The sequence below is a fragment of the Lathamus discolor genome, chromosome 2 (genome assembly GCF_037157495.1).
Source record: "Lathamus discolor isolate bLatDis1 chromosome 2, bLatDis1.hap1, whole genome shotgun sequence".
Lineage (NCBI taxonomy): Eukaryota > Metazoa > Chordata > Aves > Psittaciformes > Psittacidae > Lathamus > Lathamus discolor.
The window spans coordinates 127,349,823-127,377,019 of NC_088885.1; the positions used below are offsets into that span (position 1 = coordinate 127,349,823).

The 27,197-nt window shown below is 40.4% G+C and overlaps 1 protein-coding gene across 3 annotated transcripts; it reads left to right on the forward strand.

Moving 5' to 3' along the window:
- The first annotated feature begins 474 nt into the window (after nt 1-474).
- On the forward strand, nt 475-27,197 carry RDH10 (retinol dehydrogenase 10). Of its 3 annotated transcripts, XM_065668436.1 has the most exons (7): nt 475-1,027; nt 1,556-1,794; nt 21,862-21,960; nt 23,318-23,463; nt 23,790-23,921; nt 25,816-25,968; nt 26,747-27,197. In XM_065668436.1, exons 1-6 carry the CDS (start codon nt 736-738, stop codon nt 25,937-25,939), a joined length of 1,032 nt encoding a protein of 343 aa, XP_065524508.1. In that variant the 5' UTR covers nt 475-735; the 3' UTR covers nt 25,940-25,968; nt 26,747-27,197. The 3 variants fall into 3 exon arrangements, with proteins under 3 accessions (XP_065524508.1, XP_065524507.1, XP_065524509.1); XM_065668435.1 differs by having other exon boundaries at nt 25,816-27,197; XM_065668437.1 differs by having other exon boundaries at nt 1,559-1,794; nt 25,816-27,197.

Sequence of the window (27,197 nt, forward strand, 5' to 3'; positions counted from 1 at the left end):
GAGTCCTGCCCAGCCGCATACAGGAAGGTCTGCCCGGGCACGCCGCGGCTCCAGCCAGCGAGCTCCGCGGGCACCTCGGGGCGCCACCCGGCGCCCTCCCCCGCCTCAAGACGGCGCTGCGCCGGCGGCGCGCTGGGCGCCGCGCACTCTGGGACACGTAGTCCCCGCCGCCGGACCGCCCTCCCCGAGCGGCTCGGAGCTGCAGCCCGCCCTGCTCCACGAGGCCGCGGGACCCGTCCCCGGCGGCGGGGCGGGGCGGGGCGGTCCCGACGAGCGGGGGGAGGAGGGTCCGCGCGGGGCGGGGGATCCCTGGAATGCGGGGCGGGCTGGAGAAGCCGGGGGAGGGACCCGGCCGCCGGGCCGGCCCTATATAGGGGGACGAGCGAGTAAGATGCTCACTGCCAGTAGCGGGGCCGCGGGTGTGCGGGGCTGGGGAGGCGGCGGGCGGGCAGGCAGGCAGTGCTGTGTAGGGGCTTGCTTTGGTGTGTGACTGAGGCGGGGGGGTCTGCCAGGCTCTGAGTGCGAGCGGGGAGGGGAAGCCCGGCCCCAGGCGGCGCAGCGAGGATTTCAGCGGCGGGAGCGGAGTCTGTCTCCCTCCCAGCCCGTAGCGGGAGGTCCCGGGCAGAGGCGGCCCCAGGTGGGGGACCCGGGCGGTGAGGAGGAGCCGCCTCCACCGCGGAGAGGCTCCGCGCCGCCGGCGTCTGTCCGTCCCCTCCGTGGTCGGGGTTCGGCAGCATGAACATCCTGCTGGAGCTCTTCGTGGTGACTTTCAGAGTGCTGTGGGCTTTCGTGTTGGCCGCGGCTAAGTGGCTGGTGCGGCCCAAGGAGAAGAGTGTGGCGGGGCAGGTGTGCCTGATCACCGGGGCGGGCAGCGGCCTGGGCCGCCTGTTCGCCCTGGAGTTTGCCCGGCGCCGGGCGCTGCTGGTGCTGTGGGACATCAACACGCAGAGCAACGAGGAGACGGCGGGCATGGTGCGCCTCATCTACCGGGAGATAGCTGAGGCGGCCGCTGCCGCCGCCCCCCGAGGTAAGAGGCGGCCTGACGGGGCGGGCTCCCCGGGCTGCCCCCCGCCGCCAGGCCCGGGCGCTGCCCCTCGCACTTCACCTGCAGGGCCGCGGAAGGGTTAGCTGCAGCTGCGCGCCCGACGGGCTGCGTCCCGGAGCCATTCTCGCATGCAGCGGGCAGGTGAAACCGGCTCCGGGCTGGACTCCACTGGGCTCGGGGCCGTCGGACGTCCGTCAGTGCCTCTACCAGCCGGCCCGACCCCGTGCCCTGGGGAGACCCGCTTCGTGTAGCTTGGGACTTCGACAGCGGCTCTAAACCATGCACCTTTTCTTAAAACGCGTTGGCAGCAACAGTAAATAGACAAGTCCTTGTGTACTGTGGCAACACCAAAGCAAATAGAAGTTTTACTGTAGTGGAAATGTATTTGCTGTTTCCACTCGACTACTTCTTTGAATGTCAAATACATAATACAAGTAAGAACTTAATCCACATCTTCCCTCCCCCCCCCCCCCCCGCACCCCTTTTTGTTCTCTTGTCTATATTCCTTAGTAGCTGGAGATGGAGAGAAAGATGCGCTGCCCCACTGCAACTTGCAGGTTTACACGTACACCTGCGATGTGAGCAAAAGAGAAAATGTCTACTCAACAGCGGAGAGAGTCCGCAAGGAGGTTGGCGAAGTGTCTGTCCTGGTTAACAATGCTGGCGTGGTCTCTGGGCACCATCTTCTAGAGTGTCCTGATGAGCTTATTGAGAGGACCATGATGGTCAACTGCCACGCACACTTCTGGGTAAATATAAACTCCATCCTGCTGCCCTTCTTGTCAGCTAATTTTGGGAAACTAGCTGCCGTTTAATTCCCAGCTCCTTGGGATTTGCAGTTGTTCCCTCTCACTTGTGGGCTCAGTGCTTTGAGGGTTTCTTGTCTTTAACTTTTTTTGTTTAGCAGGAATGGTGTGTATTATTAACAAATACCTTTAACTCGACTATATATTCCTCTAACTCAGAGTTCCAAGTTTTGTGTCCTATTTTCTAGCTCTGGATATGAAACCTTTGCAAGCATAACCTCTGAATCTGTGTAAAGTTTGTTACTGTTAATGAATGGTTTCTAAGCCTTCCTCCTATAGTCATCTGCCAGCATGCTAATAGCTTTAACATGCTCTTTTAATGATAGCTGCAATACCAAACTTGCACATTTCTGGAAAAAAATACTTAAAACCCCTGCTGGAAATGTTGTTTGAATTGCCTTGGAGGCAAATTGTTCCTTTTGAAGGCTGGGAGGATGGCAAAAAAGATTTCTCAAGAAATCAAGCCAAGAACACTTTTTCAGGAATCCTGCGTATTTGTCCTCATAGCTTTCTCTGGGGGCTGCCAGGAGAAGTAAGAAAATCTTTACCATGGTTTCTGGGGCGATATTGTCTCCATAATGAGCAGATGCTAATCAAGGAGAACAAGTTACGTGATCTTATTCTATCTCAACCTTGTTTTCCTGTGTGGTTTATTTTTAAACCCATAGTGGTGTGGAGTTACATAAGCTGGAGTGTTGAAGGAGGGCATGAGGCACAATTGGGTTAGCATTAGCTGTCAGACTGAGCCCATTGCTAGTACTAAAACTGTTCTTTGGTCCTTCAAATAATGTTATGAAATACACTTGCATAACAATCAAAGGATTAAGCAATCTGAAATATACTTCAATTTAAGCCTACTTTGGCTTGTCTTACCTTTTCATAACAAAATTCTGTAAAATGCCTCATCTTCAAAACTTATTAGGCCCTCCCAAATCTGATTTTCTTTTTTTTTTTTTTTTAAATGTGGAAGAGAAATGCTGTTTCATAACCCTAAAGGAGCCCCTTCAAATCTGTGCTGTGAAACACCTAATGGCAGAGCAGTCTTTTCCCAATGTATTGTAAGGCTTGCAGAGAGAGTTGCTTAAACTTCCGTGCACACAAGATAGTGTGTTTAGAAACTCTTTCAAACTCTGAAAATATGTTTTAAGACAACTTGAAATGTTCTGAGAAAACTCATATGACTACTTACAACTAAGAGCTCTGCGTGTTCTCCTTCATAAAAGTTAAATTGAGGCTTAAGCAAACAGTGATGTGCACTAGATTTAATGACTGCTATTGATGTGGTTTAAATGCTGAATTGACAAAGTTTCCAAGAAGTCTAAATTATGACATCACCATGAATTAAAATATGGGAGGATCCTAAATTCTCCAGCTGTTCTTCCTTCAGGCCCAAGCCATACACTTATAACACTTTTTCAGAGACCTTTTTAAAGCACCTTCTGTGTGTTATAGAAAACTAAACTTAGTCTAGTATTAGCCATGATTGCATTTCCATAAATTTTATTAATCTCCAAATGTTAGTGTGAAGTGACTTTAAAATTAAAACAAAAAAAGCCCCCCCCCAAAAAAAAAAAAAACAAACACCCAAACCAAAAATACTTCCAAGAAGGTATAGTTAGATGTGAACTGTGGAACTTGAAATCTTGGCTTAAGCTTCTAAGGAGCAGTCAACACCCCAGTTGAGGATCTTTTCATATGTATGCTTCCTGCAGATCTAGTGTCCTTCTTTGCCTTTCCTTTCATTTTCTTCCACTTTTGGCAAAGCTTTTTTCCTTGTCTTCCCCTTTATGATCCCAGAAAAGGTTGGCTTGACCAGCAGTGGGTGGACTTCTATTAAAAGTCATAGTACTTAATTCATAAGATATCATTTGAATCAGCTGATTCGAAGCCAACTTTTTTGATGCAAGTCAATGCTGACTTAAATAGAACAATGTGTCTAGATGTGTGAAGTTTTATACAGCTAGTTGTTTCCATGTCAGCTAAACTGGTGGTCCAAAAGCAAAGCTAATACTCTGGAGCATTATGCAGGCTTTTAACTATTCTTGGAGGGTGTTTCTTCCAAAAAGCTGTAAATGGGTTTTGTAAAGACATGGATCTTTCATGTAATATTGCTTCAGTAGTTGTCTGTACTTTCTGGGTTTTTGTTGCGGTTTTGTTTATGTGATGGAAAATTCTTCTTCATCCCTTGATCATTAATCAAGCCTCAGTGTAATTCTATATAAAAACTTCAATTGGGGCTCTATTATTGTTCCCTTGAAACATCTGAAATAAGACTGATTGTCTGCTGTCCATGCAGAACACAGGTAATCTGAGCTTGCTTTCTTAGCAACTACGATCTAAAGACTGCCCAACTTCTGCAGTAGGCAGTGACATGAAAGTCTGTCACTGCTTTGCTGATGTGATTCCAACTGGGCTGTGTACCATATCACAAACTGGCAGTCAGGAGAGCCTTAGCAGCATGCCACAGCCTAAACAGATGCTTTCCATTTGCTGACATTCATGATTTGTATAATCCTTCCCATGAGTGTTCTATATAAACATGTCACCACTGCATCATGTAGCAATTTCCACAGCATAAAATCCACTGCAGTATTAAAAACCTGTTATTTCATGCTGTGATAACTTGAATGCTTCTGATATTGAAAACATAGGGACAAAATCCATTCCCAGTATGAAACAAGCCAGCTCTGGTTTACTATAATTTGCAGATGCATAAAGCTGTAGCAGGAGTGTAATGCTATCTTTCCTCCCAGTCTGTTGCAAGAATAACTAACTTGGCTGCACTTGTCAGTTGCTGGAACTGAACTTATGCAGACTAGGAAATTTTCTTCCTGTGATATGTCAGGATACAGATTTAAAAAATGTTAAATCATAGTCTAAGATAAGCTGTTGCTTAATCAGTTTTCTTTAGGTTTTACAATAAAGCTTAAGTGAAGTATCAAAATACAGCGGTTTAGATTGTGGAATTGTATTTTGTTAAACTGCTGTGGAAACTCTTATTTCATGACAATTTGAGGTTCTTGTATCTATTCTAACTTTTTTTCTGGAAGAATAATGCTATTGCTGGATAAGAAGAAGAGATTCAGAACAGCCCTGCAGATAAGGACTTGGGGGTATTGGTTGATGAGAAAATGAGCATGAGCCAGCTTCAGTGTATGCTCGCAGCCCAGAAATCCACCCGTATCCTGGGTGAAAAGGATTGTGACCAGCAGGTTGAAGGAGGTGATCCTGCCCCTCTACTCTGCCCTCATGAGACCTCACCTGGAGTATTGTGTGCAGTTCTGGTGTCCTCAACATAAAAAGGACATGGAACTGTTGGAACAAGTCCAGAGGAGGGCCACGAGGATGATCAGGGGACTGGAGCACCTCCTGTATAAAGACAGGCTGAGGAAGTTGAGGCTGTTCAGCCTGGAAAAGAGAAGGCTGCCTGGAGACCTCATAGCAGCCTTCCTGTGTCTGAAGGGGGGCTATAGTGATGCTGGGGATGGACTATTCATTAGGGACTATAGCGATCAAACAAGGGGTAATGGATGAAAACTTAAACAGGGGAAGTTCAGATTGGATATAAGGAAGAAATTCTTTAAGGGTGGTGAGGCACTGAAATGGATTGCCCAGGGAAGTTGTGAATGCTCCATCCCTGGCAGTGTTCAAGGCCAGGTTGAACAGAGCCTTGGGTGGCATGGTTTAGTGTGAAGTGTCCCTGCCCATGGCAGGGGGGTTGGAACTAGGTGATCTTGAGGTCCTTTCCAACCCTAACTATTCTATGATTCTAAGTAGGTATTAATATAGGACATCAGCTTAGTACCTAGGAAGTAGTTCTAGAATTAGTGGTTGAATGGGACTCATGGAGAGGCAAGAGCAAGGTGATGACTGAGGTCTGAAGTTCTGTGACATGAAGGTCCTTCTGTACAGCAGATCTTCAGTATTAAGCTCTGAGAACAGTGATCTGTGTTTCCCTATCATGTGGATCCTTCAATGCTTTTAGCTTAAAGCTCTCCTAGAGTTCTCTTCAACTTACCAAAAGGGGGAAGCAAAAGCATTCAGCTCCAGCTCTGTCATATTTATTAAAAAAAAAAAAAAAAATAATCCACATAGTAAGAGACTAGAACCAGGAGTCTGAAGACTTGTGTATGGCTGTCTTAACTGGAGAAGTTATGTTCATTCACTTACAAATTACCTGATTTTTGAAATTATGCTGGCGTATTTGTAGGAATTGGGAAAAATCTTTTAGGTGGCCTGACATTAATACAGAAAAATATAATGCTGAGTAAAGAGGGTGCTGTTACTTAAGGAATTAGGGCATTCATAAGGAGACTAAAATTTTAATTATCTTGGAAAGAAAGTTAATGCTGAGTTACTAAATCAAATACCTAGTTATGCCCTACTCTATTTGTCAGTCTAATTAGACTGACAGAATTGCTAAAGCCTTGGAAAATAAGTGGCTTGTAGTTACCTATCATGTATCAATACTTACTTATTATTATGCTAGTCTCTTTAAGCTCCCTGGTGTTAAATAAAGCTCACATAACTATAGTATTTTTTTTGGTTTAAATATGAAAGTATTGCACTTAGTGTGCACACTGAATATTCTACAGAAGACAAGACAGCTTGTTATGTTATTTGAAACTATGTCATGCTGAGTCTTGTGGCCTGTTGGCATAGCAGTTTGATTTTTGTCTTCATCTCTAGGATTCTGGTATCTGTGATCACATATATAGACACAATATTCCATGGACAAGCCAGCTATCTATATTTAGCATTTTGGATGAGAGGAATTAGCTGCTTTAATTATTCTTTTTTCTCCAGTTTCATGATAGTGTATCCCAAGATGCACAAATTTACTTACAAAGTTTAATCTACAAGTTCTATACTTTTTTTCTTTGAAAAATGAGCTGGATCAATTTCAAGTAAAACATGTATGTGATCCAAAAAGTGTCTTCAAAACTAGCTCTTTCATACCAAAATGGTTCCAACTACGTGCCACCAGTAAATTACCCTGGACAGCACATGTGTTTCATATACTGTGGTAGCATGCTGGATAATGAATAAGAAGGAAAAAGTAGTCATACTCTTGGATATAGAAATGGTCATATTAGTTGTACTTATAACTGCTTTGGTATGGTTCTGCAGTTCATATGTTCTTGGGTTCTTTTTTCAAGAAAATAGAAGGGGATCTGTTAGTTGAGAAAATACTGTCTTTCAGATGCATGCTCTAGAAAACTGTACTTTCCCATTTTATAAAGGGATGTTTTTACCACAAGTTTTAGAGAATAAATAGGTGGCCATATATTTCTGGAGCTTGAGTGGGCACAAGACTACTGGCTCAGAGCTTTCCTCACAATTTTATTTTACAGTCTGCTAGGAGCTTGTCTAACATTGTGTTAAGCACAGTTGTCACAGCATGCAATGCTTAATTTTGTAACCTGTATCTTATGATCAGTGTCTGTAATGTAGCCTTGTAGTCTTTGTGGTAGTGATAATTTAAAAATAATTTAAATAATTTAAATTTAAAATTTAATTCTGATCCTGGGTGGTTGTTTTGGGTTTTTTTTTGGAGGTGAGGGAACCACACAAACCTTTTGGTTAGGTACTTTAATGTCTACGTTTCGGCTGTAGAAGTGATCTTTTACCAGTTTCAGAGTAGCTATGGATAAGGATAAAAGTGATTCTTCAGACAATGTACTCATCTGAAGAGTCAGCAAGCACAGTTAAGTTGGGATGGTGTAGTAGGTGGGTCTTAGTCTTATGCAAAATGTCCCTTTATTTGCCTTGTGTGTGAATCATGAGTTCAAGCTCCCATCACTGGGGTTCCAGAATGCTGCCCACCAGACTTATGTTCCACAAGTTACTCAGCTCTAGTCCTTGAGGTCTATTGAGGCTGATTAGTCATGGCTCTCCATCATCTGCTGTACCTTGATAATAAATGAGTGATTCCATATCAAGGAGTCTGAACAAAGCAGCTTAGAGCATTCTTGATTTAACTGTCAGCACTTCCATCAGGGCTGTGAAAAATTGCATAGAAGACTCTCAATGTGTTACGACAGCAGCATTCCTACATACGCTTTCTGTACTAGAGCATCTTCCTTGCATGATGAAGAATTCTGGCCTATTTTGTTCAAAAAGCAGCTGAATTCTTGCATTTCTCTTCTCTTTAATGATATAAACTATTTGTTTTCATTCCAGTCAGTTAACGAATATGAAATGAACATTCAGAATGTTTTCCTTAAACTTAAGTTACACCTGAGGTTTTGTGACAGCTTCTCTCAGGTGTATTTTGGAAATTAATTTGCTTCACGACTTGAAAGGTTCATTGGTCTTAAACAACAGAAAATAAAGATTCCTGTTGTGATTTGTGGATTGTTTGTTGCCTGTAGTTTGATGTCTAGTATAGTAACATAAGGTGTGATTAGCCAGTTACTTTCGTGCACTAAACTATATGAAGCTTGAAGAGCTTAGGTAAAAACATTAATATACTTCCCAGAAAAACAATGTAAAAGTTCCGTGAAGGAAAGGGAGAGTTGTCCTGAAGAGAGCATGTTAAGACTTCTCAAACTATTTGAAGCATATTTGAAGTATTTATCAATTATTAGTGGTTTGCAATTCTGTAGCCATCTAAAATAAAGCTGGAGTTTCAGTATAGCTTGCAGAGGTAAGGCATTTGGGATAATCTCACTCTTCAGTCTCCTGTGACTTTTTCTGCAGGTTGGAGGCTTGTCACAAAGCCATATGAATGCTTTCAGGGTTGCTATCTATTCAGAAGAAGTGGTCCTGGGTGACCAATCAGTGTGATGATAAAATTCCTGCTCTTATCAAATGAGGTAGGTCAGCTGACTAAGCAAGAACTTGTGCACTGACTTTGGGACTTTGGTCTGATACTATGCTGTTACTTGTAATAGCATAGTAGTCTTTGCTGGTGTGGTGCCTAATTTTACTAGAAGCAGGGAGAGTGGCTTTTCACTGTTTCAGTGAAATACTCAGTCTAGAAGATTGTGTATGCCTTTCTTGTCCTTTGGATGGTTAAGAGAGCAATGGCGTTTAAAGTTCCAGATTCTTCTATCTACAAGTAACATCTGCTTTTATTTTATGAAAATCAGCTAAGTTAGTGAGATCTCATTGTGTTATTAACTCTCTGTAATAACCAAGAAACTATAGCAGACTTCTAGAAGATATGCCTGTTCATGTGTTCAGCTGTGGAGAAAAGCAATCCTAATTAGAATATGGGTAAGTGTCCTGCTAACCCTCTGTTTCCACCACTGCCTAAGACCTGTCTTAACTGATCTGTGTGGGTAAGCAATCCTTCTGTAGCTCTTGGTGTCATCAATTACTCTGACCAGACAGGCTGAGGAAAGATTAGTGTTATGTTTGCTAGCACCATCCCTGCCATTTTAGCACTGCACTTCTTAAATCTTTTCTACTTTTATCTTTATGATAAAGATATGAAGTAGTGTTCTTTTCCAATGCTTCTCATGCTTTGATTTCACTTCTGGGTATTTTTTTTGGGGGGTGGAGGGGAAAGGGAAGGTTTTTGTTATGTTTTTCTAGTACTAAACCTTTCCACAGCCCTCTATGTAAAAGCCAGAGCATCACTCTCTTGATAAACCTTTCTCCTTTGACCTTTGAGGTTTTCTGGCTCTTCACACTGATGGTAAAACTAAGGTACTGATACCTGTTTGTCTTTTGTGGAAAAAATGGTAGAAGTCTTTCTGCAAAGGCAAACTGAAGCTGATTTACTTGGATGCTATGTGCTTTTACCTGTGGTCTTGTGCTGCTTCTGTTTAAAAAAGTCTTTTGAAATACAGTTACAATGTAGGTGAGTAGGCAGACTTTGAAACTGTCAGAATCTCAGTTTCTGATGGTTTATTTTGAAAGAAGATATGTCACAAACAGGAGAGATTTACACCTGTGCTTACACTTCTGAATGAACACTCTGTTCTTATAAATAATTATATTAGCATAATGATTTATATGCCAGTCAAATTAACACTTGACACGAGTAAGTTATCACAACTGGGATGGGAGAACATGGTAGGCCAGGGAATGCCAGAACAGCTGCGGAGCCGAGGTGGCTGACTTGGTGTGAGCCTTTTGAAATTCAAGTTTGTTTGGCTGTTGAATTCTGCACCTAAATGTGCCCTGGTGCTGGTCACTTCTGCCATCTGTTTGAACTTGTGTGACAGTTTCTTAAGCACTCCCTTTTCAGTGTTGGTTTTGAGAAGTGCTTGAGTGCGTATACTTCAAAGCGACTTGTCCAAAGTTTCTGCTGATTTTAGGATTAAACTACAAGGAAGATTAGTGGTAGCAAGCTTTCATGTGGGGCCACCCCTTGAATCTACATCTTGCCTTCCACTAGTTTTGGTATTCATCTGATCCATGGGTGAGCCAGTTCAGTTCACTAATTTGTCCAGAGGGCAGGGAGGAAAGATGTTCATTTTCTTGGCCAGGTTGATTAGTTTTTCTATTTAGAGACTAGAATCATTGACATTTCTATTTAGAGACTCCTCATTGACATTTCAGACTTGGACTAGCCAGTGGCAGGGGGGAAGCTGGGTTGGGAAGAAGGTGAGGAGGAATAAGATAAAACCACGTAGCTGTGGCTGTCTAATGAAACCTCATTCTTGGAGAGATTTTTCTGTAATAGGATTTAGAGGCTGTAAATAGTTAAGTATAAGTGGTTCCAAGCTGTAGCAAATCTGACACTGACATAACAGTCTGAATGTAACAACTTCTAAAGAAATTGCAGTATTTTAGTTACGCACTATTAAAAACTCTTAGAGGTAGGCTAGTTTTCTGAACACATGAAATAATGTGTTAACAGCTCCAACTTGTTTACCTTGCACTGATACTGTAATTGCTGTGGCATGCCGTCAAGAGCAATGATCTCTGTGCCTACTGCACTGTTTGACTTCTATGAAAATCAGTTGTATTAACACTGAATGTGGAAAAACCAAGCCACAGCTGTGTTTCAGCTTGTGGGAAATGAGCATATTTTCCACAGCCAGGCAAAGGAAGCATCTCTGCCTTCGAAAACTCACCCCTGAGAAAGGGAGCAGTTTGCTGGTGTTTGGTTAAAATGCCTGTGCAAGTAGAATCTTTGACAATTGCATCAGTCGCTCTTTTGGTCACTGTATCAGCTGGAGGCATTTTGTCATTTTAGCTCTTGCTTGCTTACGAAGATAAAGTTTACCTGTTAAGGCTATTTTCTGCATACCCCTTTTTGGGAGAGTGAGGTGAAATATGGAACAAACACTTTTTTTTCTAAAAACCTCTAAGCCGCACACATTTAAAAATGTTACGTCTCATTCAGTGAGTTACTTTATAAATTGGAGCCTTCTGGGGTGTAAACAAACTTTGAAGCTAAACTTCCATTCAACTATAATATATTCTTTATTTTTCTGTTTCCACGAAATAAGACTGTTGCATGAAAAGGGAAGCTTTCCTTCTAATCTTGTTCCTCTTGTGAGATAGTTACGGCATAATCACTTTCCTTTCTATAAAGTAATTGAGTCAAAACAATGACTTAGTGACTGAGTTGGGGAGGATGAGTAAAGTGACTCAGCTTTCATCTGCCTGCAAGTACTACAGCAATTGTAGTGCTACGGAGGTACTGGCCTTAAGGTATCTATAAAATGAGAGAGTCTCAATTTAGCCACTTCCTGAAATGTCTGTTACATAAATCAAAAAGTATGAATGATGACTTCATATTTTCCGTAAGTAGTTCTGACAGTGCTGTTCTCTAGTAACTTTTTGGAAACATGCAGACTAAAATACCAAGGTTTACAAAATACTCCAGAGGATGACTAAGCTTATGGCAAGCTGTAGAAAAATGCGTATTTAAAAGCTGGATTGTGTTCTTGTTCACTGAACAATATTCTCTGACTCATAGGAGTGTGTTTTCATTTTTGTCAAGATTATCAAATAGCTGGCAATAAATAACTGCGCTCCAAATGGTTGGACATTTGCTTCAGACTTGTGCTAATGAAGGTGAGGGACTAATGTGTTTGTTACACTTATGTCAACATAGCTCTGAAACACTACAAATCCTTTGACATGGCCATTTGTCAGTGTATAAACAAAGTCAAATTTCTAGTTGCTTGACTTCAACAGGGCTTAAACCAGCTTTTGTGAAAAAGAGTAGCCAAGTGTCAATTTATTATATCACTTTACCAGCAAACTCTAAAGTTATTTCAGATTTGACATTTGAATAAATGCAAGGTAGGCCATCTCTGCTCATAGATCTGCCTGTGGAAGAATACAAGGCTGGTGGTGCTGCCTACTGGGACTGTAACTTAAGATCCTGAATTTACAGAAGTAAAACTGGGCTGTAACAGCCATGTTGGAGCTCTGTATTAATTGTGGGTATATGGAAAGCTCAAACGTTGACATGGTAGATCTGAGCAGAAAGATTCACTTTCTTTAAACTGCATGTTACTTTGCATGTATACATTTATTCCCAAGTTCTACTTCAGCTGAGACCCGTATCTTGTTTGTCTTGCAGTGTAAGGCAGGCTAAAGAAATAGCTGGGCCTCCAGTAGCCTTTTTACCATGCCATCTTACCAGCTACTAATCATTCTCAGCTTTTAGATCAGTTTGGCATTTGAAATCCACAACAAACACCACTGGCATCTTATGTTCTGCACTTTTACTGTCACTGTTCTCCACAGAGACATACTGTCTTTCTCCTGGTTCATTGCTCGCTGTCAAGAACCCAGTATGACTGCTTTGTCCAAGCTTTAAAAGCCATTAAAATTAAAAGTAGGCAGAATTGTCTGTGAGGGCTCAGAAAACCCTTAAGAAGCTGGCAAGGGAGTGAGCTTACTGGAAGACATTTAGCAGCTGGGGAGGTATCATTAGATTTTGGAAACAGTTTGCTATGTGGATGTTCTGGACTCATCTGAAAATATTAATTCCGCAAAAAATCTAGGTGCTCTACACTGTTTCATTGGACCTCTCTCCAGCTGAAAGGACTTTGAGACCAAAGAGAAAGGAGAAAGAAATGGAAGAACAGACTCTTTCAGACAGAGCAGGGTAATTTATTACAGGCAAGAGCTCCTGTAGGGGAGATATAGGAGAGAGATTATTTCCAGTTAGTTACGATTCTGTGTTGATAAACTTGCAGTTCATGTAGGAACAAAAAGTGCAAATTCTCTGCTGGCTTATGAACTTCTTCCTCTGTGAGAGAATGGGCTGTTGAGCAGGGAGCTGGTATACTTAAGTGGAAGATCACAGAATGGTTGAGGTGGGAAGGGACATCTGGAGGTCATCAGATCTAATCCCCTCCTCACCCTAGCTCAAGCAGGACCACCTAGAGCTGTGGTCTTAGGACTGTGTTCAGTTGGCTTTTCAGTATCTCCAAAGATGGGCATTTCCATGGCCTCTCTGGTCAATCTGTGAGGATGTGCTTCATTTTTCATAGCCATATGAAATCAAGGACTTGCTAATTCTGGAGGGAAGAGTTCTATATATACCACCAGTTGATTTTGAACAATAATATATGCTGCTGCATATATATAAAGCAGTTATACATCAGCCAAGTGATATCTGCAAGAACAGATGAAAGTAGACAAGTAGGTGTGTATTTATGGTAGCATATATACAAGTATGTCCATTATAGGCAGCTAGGTGCTTCCACAGAAATGACTGGTAGTATATAGTCATTAGAAAGATCAGACAATTTACATGACACACCTGACATCTGAAAGTGGAAATAATTTTAAAAGCTTGTAAATCTAAAGTCTTATTCCTCTTACGAAGAAAAAATACAAAAGTTTTTGGTAGCAGAAAGGTGGAGACTGCTTACAAATAGCATAAATTATCACTTGCTGGCATTGAAATAACAAGGATAGTTCACCTTGAATACCTGAACTTCTTCATGGCCGGAAAGCATATAAAGTAGTGCCCTGTCTAAACTGAAGTGAAATGTTCTTAAGAAGAAATTGGGGCCACATTTGGCTGTGTTATATGTACCTAAATTCTGTTTCAGCTGAAACCAGGACAACAACAGATGACTGTAAAGCTTAGGTAATAACTTTTCTACCTTAAGCCTCAAGAAGAAAGTTTCTGAAGCAGGAATTGTATTTAGGTAGTGTTCTTGAGTACTTAGTCTATACTTCAGACAAGTGGGAGAACAAAGCTGTTTTCTGCTTCACTCTTAGTTACCCGATTTGGGGTAAGATCATAGGAAATGAAGCCCTTAAAAGAAAGGGAGTGGGGGAAACAATGTAGTGACATGGTAAGGCAACAGTAACAAAAGTTACTGTTGCAATATCCTTCTCTGAGCCCTTTTCATATCCCAGTCTCTGTAGACACAACCCCTTTTCAACTAAGCATTGTTAACAAGCTATACAAAAGGCAATTTAGCCAGGCAATGTTCAATTGCTCTAGGCATAGCATAATTAGTTCTAGTAGTAAAGAGTGGAAATCAATGATTAATGTTTGAGAGATAACTAGTGGTATTAGTTTCCTGTGTGGTTTTTTTTAATAGCATTACTTATCTTATCTTTACTGTCTACCCATTGTAAACAGCGTTGTGGCACTAAGTTCTGATTAAGGAAACTACTTAATTCAGTTTCAGCTTTCTTCTGGTATACACGAGTTGACTCTATGTAAGACAAACTACTACAGTAACTGAACCATTCACAGGAAACAGTGGTAACTATTGGCTTTGAAAACTGAAGAAATTTTAGAGCTGGAACCTAAATACTACAAATGCTAAAGAAAGTAGTAATGTAAATATGGACTGTAGCATGCTTGTGCTTTAGCAAATGGCATGACAGATGTTTCTTACTACTAAGAAACCCACTTACAAACTTCAGTAAATAAAATTTAACCTAGTTTTGTACACCTTTGATGCTTTTCAGATGATTAAATGTCTGTTGTGAAGCAGGGGATTTTATATGTATGGATCAGTCATGAGGGTGAAGAAAACAGGAATGTTAATCACTCACATGAATTAATAATGAATTAAACAAGTGATTCAAGTAATAGCTTATGTTTTTATTAAGCTAAGACTTCATGTGCTTCAAATCAGTATTTCATGCAGACTTGGAAATGAGAAGAAATATACGTATTTCTCTATATTTCAAATACAGTTTTAAATTAACCAATTTTGCTTTTCATTGTCACTTAATTCTTCACAGTATTTATTTTGCTACCTTCACCTTTTAACCTGGTTAGATCTTATCTGTAGTTTCACTCTGTCTGCAAATGTAGGCTATCCAGAGTATTGGGGGGTGTGTGGCTTTGCTTTCTTGTTACTAGTCATCCTTATAGACTTCTGTTTAAGTCTATCTCCTTCTTTCATGAGCTTCTGGTTGCAAGGCGACTGTAACATTATTACTGTGCATGTATGTTAAGCATTAACTGCTCTTGCAGTTCAGTATTAAAGGAATCCCCATGGCCCCAAAACAGTGGGTTTTTATGTGAAGGACAAATAAAGCTTTAGTGAGAAATTGAAGGTTGTGTTGCCTGCCAGGAGCTAAACAACTAAGGGACCCCTTTTGAGATGAAATATTGGAAAGTCTAGCTTTTTTTGTTTTGAACACAGGGCCTGCTTAAGACACTTGAGGGCAATCCTTGAATAGTTTCCTTTAGTAGTTTTAATATAGCTGTCTATGGAAGCTTGGCTTAAGGACATCGTGTTTATCTCTTGATCATTTTTGCTCTGAATGGACCTGAGTAGAACATCAGAAATCCAAACAAATATGTGACTTTCTCTTTTAATCCATTCTTTAGGAAGACTTGGTAAATCTGGCCTATTTTTCATTATCTTGAGGATAGAAACTGAAGATCAGAAATAGTTCTAACTTCCACAGCTATTCAAATATTTACTTAGACAGTGGCTAATTATCCAGAAGGGGCCCAGCACTTCTTAAAAACAGTCAGCAGAGACATCTAAGGTCCTTCAAAGTACAGCTTTGGTCCCTTGTGTTAGCAAGGTCAACAGTAGTTGTAGACTCCTGTCTACGTTCTGTATTCAGCCTATTACTGGCTGAGCCATGTCCTTTGTGCTGTGTGGTCTCTCTTGTCTTCAACTCAGTACTTGGTATTTTCATATAGTCTTAGCACAATTACTAATCTCACCTTAATCTAGCATTTTGGAGATCCTTGTATAATGGAATTATAAAGGATGTGGAGATAATATGGGAAAAGTAATTGAGATGGAAGTGCAAATGAGAATTATTTTCAGTTCTCATTGGAACCAGATAAAAAAGCTAGAAGGAAAATAAATGGTTAAATCTAGGGTTTTAGCTGCATGCTATGGTGCGTGAGAAGGCACTTTGGATATTATAGCCTCTAACTTGAATAAGTTCCCCTTTGAGACTTACACAGTTCTAGGGTATATGTTCAAGGCCTCTTCTAAAACTATTTGGCGATGGCTTTCACTGTAATCCTGTAAGTGAAGTTTTCTCTGTTTATAAAATGTATTTAAAGTCGTTATCTTCTGAAATAAGCTGGGCTGTATGACTGTAGCTGAAAATAAATTCAGTACATTTACTGATAAGCTTGCCATGGGGATTTTCTGCCTTTCAGGCATCTCTCTTTCCCTTTTAACATATAGTAGTGTATTAGTGCTGTACTATGCAGTTTGGAGAAATCTATTTTAAAGCAAGGTAATACAGCCTGTCTGCACAATAGTTAGAAGTGCTCTTTTGTCAGACCTTTGTGCTTTCCTTCTCAGTTACTGGAATGGAAAGAGAAACTGGGGCACGTGGAAATCTCTCTATTTCATTCCATGGTGGAGTGAGCGGCCACATGCTGTCTTGCAGGGGAACCTTCAGTGTGTCCTGCTGCAGGCTATGAGGAACAGGAAGAAAAGAAGGCTGAATGTCAGTGCTGAGCTGGGGGAAAGGACAGAAACTTTGAATGATGTTTTCTTGTCACCAACTCTGTTGCTACATGATTTTTAGAATTAGCTAACATATGGCAGCAGGCTGCTGTTGTCTCTGGTATGTTAGCTCCCAGAGCTGTCTGGATGGGTCCTTGACTAATTGCACCAATTTTGTTTCTTGAGTCTGGCCAAATAGGGTTTAACATAAAGATGAAACAATACATTTACCCAAATGTTGGACTCTTGCAGTTATGCAGCTGCTCTGGCAGTTAGGAATAGCTGTGGCTTGGGAGGAAATGTCCTGTTATACTAGTACACCACTGTTGGGGATAACTAAGGTGACGTAAAAACTCACCTGTTTTGATCAGCCCCAGGAAGAGATAGCCATGCTCTGTCCTCCTTACCTGAATGGGGCTGTATGGAAAATTAGTTATTTCTTTGGCATACAGGAATTTCTGCCTTACAGTAAAGCATGCTGTTTATGCCATGAAAACAGCTTAAAAGGGCTGACAGAAGGCAGAAAGTAAGAAAGAAAATTACTGTATTGAAACAATAGGTACCAACATATAAGGTTCTTTAAGTTTCTGCTTTATTTCTTTTGTTTATATAAAGACAACTCTCTAAACATCAGGTAGCACATGCTTTTCTACTGTGGTGTGCTTTCTTCATTCAGTATCCATTGACTTGAGCTGCATACAGCTAACGTTTTCTGTGGATGCTTGCTTTCTTCTTTAAAAATAATTAATCCAAAATTTAATTAAAAAATCACTTTCCCAAACACAGTATTTCTTCATATTCTCATTTGCTCTATTTAGACTAATTTGTTTTGACATTGCAGCTGTGCTGTTCTTTGTGTTGCACAATCTTTTGAGTTTTGTTTCATTAAGAATGGAACTAAAGAATTTGGGGAAGGGGAGGGAAGAAGTGCTAGACTGTTAGAAGTTAATTTGCCGTAAACCAAAATGTTGAGAACAGATTACAAAAGCTATGAAGTGACATGTAAATGCTTGTTCAGTTTCACACTTGTGAGAAATAAGTCATTAAAGCTGTGTGCACATGAAATAGATGTTTGGTTACAGCTGCTGGGAATAGTTTTTTTTACTGGTATGTTCAGAAGCATGGAGGAAAATGGGTAGATTAGGAATTGGTCTCTAGGCTCAAAAAAACCTTAAAGGTTAAACTAGCTTGAAAAACTAGCCCTACTCTCTGTTCAGAACAGCCTCATGTGTTCTATCTAAGCCTACCTAATTGCTCTATCTAAACTACACTGCAGGTTAGAAAATGCATGTTTGCACTATGCTTTGGAGGGTTTTAATTTTTTCTAAAAGAAAAAAACTAATTCCAAGTGAAGAGGATGCTTAACTTAAATTTCTTGCTGTTGAATGCTGCATAACTGTCCCGATTCCTCCTCCTGATGCATCACAACACAGTTCCTTTAATCTGTGATATTCTCCTTACTGGTTTCTCATTGGTGTTGAAAAGTGTTTTGTGTTTGTCATTAATAAAAGACTGAGGTCTGACTTTAAGTACTTAAATGTTTTGGTTAAATGTCTTCCTCTGCAGCTGTGAGAGGTAAAACTGAAACCTGAAAGATCAAACTAGAAGGCAGATAGATAGTTGATTAAATCACTTGAGTTGATTTGAATTATTCTGGGGGCCTGGTTCATGACCTCTGATGCCATGGACAAAACACATTTCTTGCTTGGTATCTTCAAGTACTTTTTTTTTTTTTTTTTTTTTAATGGAGGATTAGCATGTCCATGCATCACCTCAGAAGACTAATGTGGGCTGTGCTACCTGTTCAGACAAACTCCAGATGGGAAGGCCACCCAGGAGGCATCTTGCCCCGAACCAGTCAAACTCTAAACTAGTTTCTCAGCAGCACACAGAAGACTTCAGGTCTGGTGGGCAGATGTAGCTGAAGCTGAAAGAAACTAGAAAAAAGAAACTAGGTTGATCTGGTTTATGTAACAGGCAAAAAAACTGGGGACCAGCGTATGGAGGAAGCTGCTTTGATCAAAGAAGTGGGCTGTGCCAGAAGCTCAGTAAGAGCCCTGATTTATTTGGGGACTGCTTATACCACGAAAGAGAATAGCTTCACTTTGGGATTGTTTTTCCCAGCAAGAGGAGGCTGGGAGGAGCAGTGGCCAAGCCTTTACTCTGAGACTGGAAATGCCTCCCCCCCATAGGGTGTGTCTGCCTCTGACTGCTTGTTTTTAAGTACTGACTCCCAGCTGTTGCAGATGGTTGGAGGGTGGCAGCAACCAAGATGACTTTCTCTGACATCCATTTAGCTCAAATGTTGATAGCTGACTGCTAAGTTTTCTACACATGATAGTTGCGCTAACTTTATAGAGTCCTTCAGCTTCAGGTTTTAAATGGATTTGCAGGATAATGTCCCGTGTCAAAGTACAGGAGCCTGCTGTGAACAGGCAGTTTCAGAACACCAAGGTCTCACGCAAAGATTTCCATGAATTGCTAATTGTCTTCAGAGCAGAGGAGCTGTGTTTTTTCCTATGCGGCTATAAATGGCCTTTTAAGAGATGACTTACGTGAAGTGACTGTGGTTCTGCTGCTGGAAGTTACTCGCTCTGCGCTTGAATTGCTGAAGACGTCACCCAAAATTGTCCTCAACAGGGTTTATTTATGTGCCAATTTCCTCTTGGTTGAAAATGAGTTACTGTAGCCACAAGCTCTGAAGACTCAGTCTTTATAATCTTTATGCTTTGAAACAGTGTAGCATAGTTGAACAGGCTTTCTGAAATTTACTGTTCTGCAGTTGTTCCAGTTACTTGCTGTATCTATATATGTATGCCTGTGAAAATTCTACTCTTCAGCTGTAGATACAGGCACTTATGGACACCTAGTTATAGTTCATCATGTTTAAAAAAAAAAAAAAGGGCAAAAAACTCCGAAACTAAGCAGTGCCATAATAAAGATCATAGAAAAGCCAGTCCAACAATGCTTGGTGTGCTTGTCTGCTGTGTATTTCTTGGAACAAATCACATTGATTCATGCCTTGATGGTGGTGGTGGGGGAATGTATTACTACTTCTTTCCCTTCTTTCTCTTCCCTAAGATGAGCTCCAAGGCGAGTGCCCCTTCATTTCTGTAGTTGCTGTGGTTTGCAGCCAGAGCTTCAGTCTGCATTATCAAGGCTTTCTGGCAATGCGAGGTGGCAATCAGTCATTCCAATGTGATGTGGGCAGATAACTGAGACGTAAGTGGAAACTGCTGATGGAGCTGACTAATGCTCCAGAGGTGGGAGTAAATTGTTAGCAGGACTGAGTTGGGAGCATGGATCCCTTACAGGGATAGCGTGGAGTGTCAGAGCTAGCATACACACTCTCAGTGTTGGGGTCCATCAGGCAAGCTGCAGATGAATAACATACTGTAGAACTTAAGTGTGTCTGAGTGAAGTCTCTTACTTTTAAGAGGACACTACCCTGTGATCACTGGGCTTTATTGCCATGCAACATGTGAAGAGAGGCTGAAACTTCGTGCTGCCTGGCACAGATTAGTTTAACAGTGAACTAAATGTTTGTCCAAGGCTCTATATAAGAGGTTTAGAGATCCCTGCCATGAGGGGAGAAACAAATGCAAGGCAGCTTGCTCAGATTATTTTTATAATTAGCTTCATTATGCAGTTATGACAGAATCTAGGAGTTGTATGAATCAACAGTAGAAAAGGAGAGGAGTCAGGAGGTCTGTTAATCTTCTATCATCTGCCAGCTGTCCAGTGAAAACACTCTTTTGTGTAGTGTTAGGAGGTCTGGATTAGTCATTTAACACCTGCAGGCAAAAATGTTGTACAAGAACATGTGAAAATCATTAGAGCAAAACTCTCCTGACGTCTGTGATTGGAAAATGCAGACAGCATAAGAATGGAATTAGATGGATTCAGCTGTAGCTTGCACATCTTTTTAAGAATGCAGCTGACACAGACCAATAATTAAGCAAGTAGCAAATACTTGAGGGGCATTTGCATGCTCTGAGTTTGGATCCAAATTGCATGGGAAGACCACATTTCTGGGAGGATTAAGCATTCATGGTACTGAGCAAATTAGACTAGAACAGAATAATAGCTCTGTCATTAATAGATTTATATATTAACTAGGCATGCTTGTGATTGAAAAGTATTGTCTCAAGTTCTTTGGCAATTTAGAAGAGATATTTCATAGTACACTGCCAATCTAGAAGCTGAAATAAATCATAAATCAATGAAGTAGTAAAATGGAACATGTAGTTTTTAGCATATACGGTTATCTGCTTAATACTTACTTAAAAAAGGAAAGTGTTGGGTCAGCTTCAGCAAACAGATATGACAAAGGTATTCTAGCAGGGGCGACCTTCTAGCAAATGGCTTCAATTTATTGCTTAAAATTTAATTTTTTTAAGGTGTTAACTCTGGGGTTTTAAACAGAAACAAACTTTGTTATAATTCAAAGCATAAAAACTGGAGGGTAAAATAAAAGTTTCACCTTGTGACTAGCATTTGTTTTATTTCCTTTTGTTTTGAAACTGAAGGAAATAATAGAAATTTATATCTTGTCTTTAGTTAGAACAATTGCTTATGGATACTAATAAAGATGAAAATTAGTTTAGACTAGCAAATGCTTATTGAATTTTGTGTAAAAAAAAAAAAAAAACATCATCAGAAGCTCTTTCACTAGTATTTCTTTTAATGTAAAATGCCCAAGATAAATTAATTGGATACAGTGAGCCATAACCAACTTACAAAACACACTGTCAATAATTAGAACTGATAATCTTCAGTGGTCTTAACACAGATGAGCTGGATGTTGTAATTAAACACTTGGCATTCCTTTTCATGTCTTAAAAAAAATCTGACTTCCATTTTAGGGTCAAATTATCTCTTTCTGATAACTAGTCTCTTGCAGAAAAATAAACATGTCTGAGCTCAATTAATCCTTTAACCTTAGGATTTCTGGAGATATAATCCTTGCTGCCTTGCTGTCTGAATTCACAAACAAGCTGTAGATTTTCTTGTGGCCTTTTTTGAAAAACTCATAAGTTCAAAACCTGTACATTGATTGTACTTCTAAATTCTTGACAATAAACTGAGATGGAGGTTTTGAAGGCTCATCACTAATGCATGGTGTTCGTGCTATGGGGTTTTTTATTTTGTTTTGTTTTTGTTTTTTTTCTTTTTTACTTTGTAGACTACTAAAGCATTCCTTCCCAAGATGCTGGAAATGAACCATGGACATATTGTGACAGTTGCAAGCTCTTTGGGATTGTTCAGCACTGCTGGAGTGGAGGTTTGTTAGACTATAATTAACAATAAATTTGTCATGTCTTGCTTAGGATAAGCTTTTTTTGTATTGTCAACTAGCGAAAATAAAGTCAAATCTTCAAAGATACTTGAAAGCTATGGTGCTGAGTACCGTATAAACGCATGGCTCCGTGTGTGTGGGATCCACAGGACTCAGGCAGCCACTGTATTCCACTACTTTGCAGGTGGACTTTCCACTTAAGAGTGATAACCTAGGGTGGCAAAGGATTTCAGAATGCTAAATGGTCTTTGAGTTGCCTGATAAAATTAAGAAACTGACGGGTGCCCACTTATCTACTTCTGTCAAGATCTTCAGTGCTAAGCTTGAAGCCAAAGGCAAGGTATTTCAAAAGTAATGTTCTCAGTTTCCTGTTTCTGTGAGGAAATGGCTGCCAACCTTCCTCCCAGAATATATAGCTCACCTGCTTTGCTAGGCTCCCAGTTATGAGCGTGAGGTTGTCTAGTTGCTAGCAGCTGTTTGAGAACACCAGTTTGTAAGACTTGTTTGGTACATAAAGCTAGGTTAGGGTTGGAGCCTATTATCTTGCTTTTGGGGTCATTATGCAAGTGTGAACAAAAAGCATTCAGTTAATGAAAATTAATTAATGTGCCTAATGGAATAATGGTCATATTATCCCATAAACAAAGGCTTAGTATACAGATGCAGTTTAATCAAGGGCCTTAGAATGCAGTGTTTTGTAACAGAAGCGAATGAAGCTGGTATAACTTAAGAAAACTAAAAAGAATTTCCAAGACTAGACTAGAATTTCCTAGTGTGTGTGACCAGCAGAGGTGGATGCATCCATCGGGAAACTTGAATGCTACTGCTGTCTATGTAATTCTTTTTTAATGTTGCTGAACTTAAGTATTTTTGAGATATACAAGCTATATCCTCTTCAGAAAATTAAATACACTCAGATCTCTATTATATCTTTCATGAAACTAAGCTTAGAAGTAAAGTATTTAAGATTTTTTACACCTACGCCCTGCCAACTCCCCAGTCTTTCTCAAATCTGACCCAAGATAGTATTAGGTATCTTAGTCCTTTGCTTAATATTGAATGTTACAACAAATTGGTAATTGGAATAACTTGCCACATGAGCCTGCCCGGTCAGACTTGGATCCAAGGTACTATTCCTCCTACATTCAGCTTTCCTGCTTTCATGATTCTGTGCTAATTGCCTCAAAAGTAAAGTGATAATGAGTTGATGTGATGCTGTATTCAGTGGGTGTCTTTTGTTGTTGCTTTGAAAGTCTGTGCAGATTTGCTTTGGCTTTGAACGTGATTCATATCTGTCCTTTTTAATTTGCTTTTTTTTTTTCTTCATTCATTGGCAACGCAGGATTATTGCGCCAGCAAATTTGGAGCTGTAGGTTTCCATGAATCTTTGAGCCATGAACTGAAGGCTGCTGAAAAAGATGGAATCAAAACAACTTTAGTCTGCCCTTATCTTGTAGATACAGGAATGTTTAGAGGGTGTAGGATCAGGTGAGTAACATTCTCCTGCTCTGTGTTTGTAGCATAAAAGTACTTGAAGGTAACTAACCTGTTACCATAAAAATACTTTCAAGTATTATATCTGCTTTAATATGCATTAGTATTAGACTCAAAAAATAGGCTTTCTGTTTTCACTGTCTTCTGTCCTTTTGTGTTTAAACTACCCAAGTTCTGAGCTATATAGTCTTTGTATCCTAAGAGTGAATATAAAAAAAATAAAAGTCTTTGTCCCTGCTGAGGCATTCCAGAGAAAGTGAGTTAATGAATGAGGTCTGCAGTCCTTTATTTATCTTATTAATGTGTCTTAAATATTTCAGAAAAGAAATTGAGCCTTTCCTTCCACCCTTGAAACCAGAGTACTGTGTGAAGCAGGCTATGAGAGCTATCCTTACAGACCAGCCAATGATTTGCACACCTCGTCTCATGTATATGGTCACCTTCATGAAAAGGTAAGAGCTGAACTGCTAGTTAGTTGGCAATACACTCTGCAGAATACTTGTAAAATCCATGAGCATGTCTGCTTTCTGGATATAAATACCCTCCCACTCACACAGGCTGTTGGTGCTGTTTTGTTAGAATTCATAAGTATGTCTTGGCCTGCATGAGTGTAGGTTGCTTGCTTGGGAAGCTCCATAAAACAGATCCCATGTATTATGCATCCTTGTTTTACCATTCTGATAGCTTTTTCCTTTGATTCCTACTTTCTTTTCAATGGACTTATTTCTATTGTTTGGGTTCCTCCTTAGGAATGGGGCCCGATGCAGCTTCCAGCAAAAGAGCCTCTAGCTGTTTGTCTCTAGAACCAGTGTGTAGGTGGCCCTGCCTACAGATTCTCTAGGACTTGTACAGATATGGTAAACTGCAAATCTGCACATTCAGAACCTTTTTTCAGAGTCTAAGTTTGGAAGAAGGGCTATTTAAGGGAATATTACTTCCTTTGTTCTATCATGCCACAGTTTTTGGATGGTAACACTTTAATCTGTAACTAGGCTAACATTTCAATGATGCAGGGTAATACAGGAGTTGGCTATGTTCCACTGATGCAACATCACTTGCGTTCTATTATAGAGGACATCCTCACAGCTGTCTGGTTTTGTTTTAAATGTGCAGTGTGTAGAAACAATATTTAAAATATAGGATTGTCTTATTTTCCTTCTGTGAGGGCTAGTTGAAACAGAGAACCTTGATGATTTCTGTTCCATCTGCACTTTTATTCTTCTTTGCCTCGAGTCACTCATGGTGGATAGGCTCACCAAAGACTAGAAGAGCCATCATGGCTAACCTCTTTCCTGGAAAAGCGTACGTACATGTGTCTTCTGCCAACAAATCAAGGCCACTGTCAGCATCTTTAAGAACGAGCTTCTTCAACCAGAAGCTCAGAGGGTCCTTTAGTGCTCTCTGCACAAACAGTGACTTTTGCAGCAACAGTCACATCAAAGGCCCTTCATATTGTCTTGGTTCAACACTAGCTTCCAACAGGGAGATCAAAGCTTCTGTATAATCCGTGCCTTAGGCAGCAGCACAGATCAAAGGCCCTCCAGTCACTAGTGCAGAAGCAGTACTACTAGCAGGGAGAACACCTGTACCATGACATACTCCTCAGTGCTTCAGCGTTCATTACTCCTAATGGCTAGATTCTGTGCATTGCTTTCCACTGAATGAATGTTTGCTGCTATGTCCTCGGGCTGAGAAAATCCCATTCTAGTTCTTCACTAGAGTTCCTGAGTACTACACTTGAAATGAAAGTATTTTGTGGATGTGGGAGGGAGGGGAGGGTCTGTAGTCAGGTACCCATGACATAGACACTTCCTGGAATTTTATCTGGAGAGGGAGAGAGGAAATTGTTCTCTTTACTTTGGATCTCTCTTTCTGAGGATGGATGATTGAGTTTAGAATATAAGTCAAGTCAGTTAGACATCTGGTGATCAAAGAATGGCCTTAACTAATGCTAATCCCACATTAAAGAATATCTTCAATATCTGGTGACCTCCGCTGATGTGGCTTTGAGCAGATGCTTTGCTTTCAGTAGACCTTCTGTGATGACCTTTCCCTCCTCCACCTCTTTAAAACAAGCTATCATACTGCTTGTGAAGAGACAGCAGAAAATCTGTCCTAAGCTGAAGGCATGTGACTAAGCAGCTTCCTCCTTTCTGCTTGCCTGCGTGCTTAGCACTCTAGAATTTAAATTCTCTAAGTATCCCTGTGAAATAAAAATCCCTAAAGTCTTTTAAAAAGCCTCTCTAATAACTGTTATATTGCTTTTAAAGAGACCAAGTACATAGTGTAACCAGAGGTTTTGTTTTACTTTGTCATCTAACAATTTTCTAACCTGTTTTTTCACAGTATCCTGCCCTTTGAAGCAGTGGTATGCATGTACCGATTTTTGGGAGCAGACAAGTGTATGTACCCTTTCATCGCTCAAAGGAAACAGGCTATGAACAATAATGAAGCAAAAAATGGAATGTAACACTATGTTGGATGGACTAACATTTATAGGTGAATACAATAATGTTATATGACTGAATTGCGAAGTGCACTTGCATCTAACAGATGCAAATGTCAACATCTTGCTGTGGCATTCTCCTGGGTCCTAAACCTGTGTATTGAACTTTAAAAATCAATGGGTTTTTTTATATACTGTAAATAAACTGACTAGAGTACTTGATAGGTATACAGAATTAATTTACAATGTAGCTGCCACCATTGTCCTATAGAATATCACTGTATGTACAGTAAACTAGTCATAATACTTGTTGTAGAGATGCACTGTGTGTTATCTCTTCCTCAGCCTGCCAAGGCTTATAAAAACTGTCTCCTACTAGAAGATGCAATGTTTCAGAAATAGTTTGTCTTTCCCTATGTTTGAGAAGGGGGAGGGAAATCTTGCTGTTTAAGCTACTGCTCGTGACCTTTTAGTAAATTCAAGGACAGTTTCTGAATGCATCTCTTCACTTGTTCACCCAAGCTCTGCAGGACACATGGCCCAATTGTGGTATAATTCTCTTTTGTATCAACTGTGTGTTCTATTTAAAGATAAAAAGAAATTTGTAAATCTCTGCCGATTCAAAAGCAAGTGAATGTCTTAAATACTCTCAGAGCAAACTTGTACTGGGCATCTGGTTTTCTAGGAATGCAGTCAATGATTTAAGCTGACTTTTTTCAAGTCGCTTGATTTGAAATATGCTCTGTTCTGTTTCCCTTTACATGTCAGAGTCCAATCTACTGTTATGGGTTATATGTTTCTTTTCTTCCTCCTCATTCTTTCTTTTGCCAGAGTTCTCTCATCCCCCTGAGGAAGCTGTTGTATTCAATTTCTGTAGCTGGACTTGTGCCTAAAAGACAAAGCAACTCAGCTGAGATACAAACTGTTTATGTAAGTGCTGGTCATATGCCAATTATTAGCAAAGGAAAAATAGAATAACGCCTGATGCAACTCTACATGCAGAATATGGAAGGGTGTAAAGATTTTTTTTGAGTTGTACTCACATTGTAGAACAGCAAATGAATTTTTACAGTATTTTTTGTAAAGCAAACAATTTTGTGCCTTGAATTTGGTAATCTGTATTAGTGAAGCATTGTAAAAGTGAACTTCTACCTCTGTATCTTAATGTATACCATCCACTTGTAAACTACTATTGGAGAAATTGTGATTACTTTTTTAGAATGTCTTGTTAAATAGTGACCAATGCCTGTGGTTATTAAAGTGAGCCACCTTTTCCTTAAAA

Coding starts and splice junctions, on each gene's coding strand:
- RDH10 (XM_065668435.1), top strand. CDS start 736: ATGAACATCCTGCTGGAGCTCTTCGTGGTGACTTTCAGAGTGCTGTGG. Junction 21,961..23,317: donor TCAGCACTGCTGGAGTGGAG/GTTTGTTAGACT, acceptor TTGGCAACGCAG/GATTATTGCGCCAGCAAATT. Junction 23,922..25,815: donor ATGGTCACCTTCATGAAAAG/GTAAGAGCTGAA, acceptor GTTTTTTCACAG/TATCCTGCCCTTTGAAGCAG.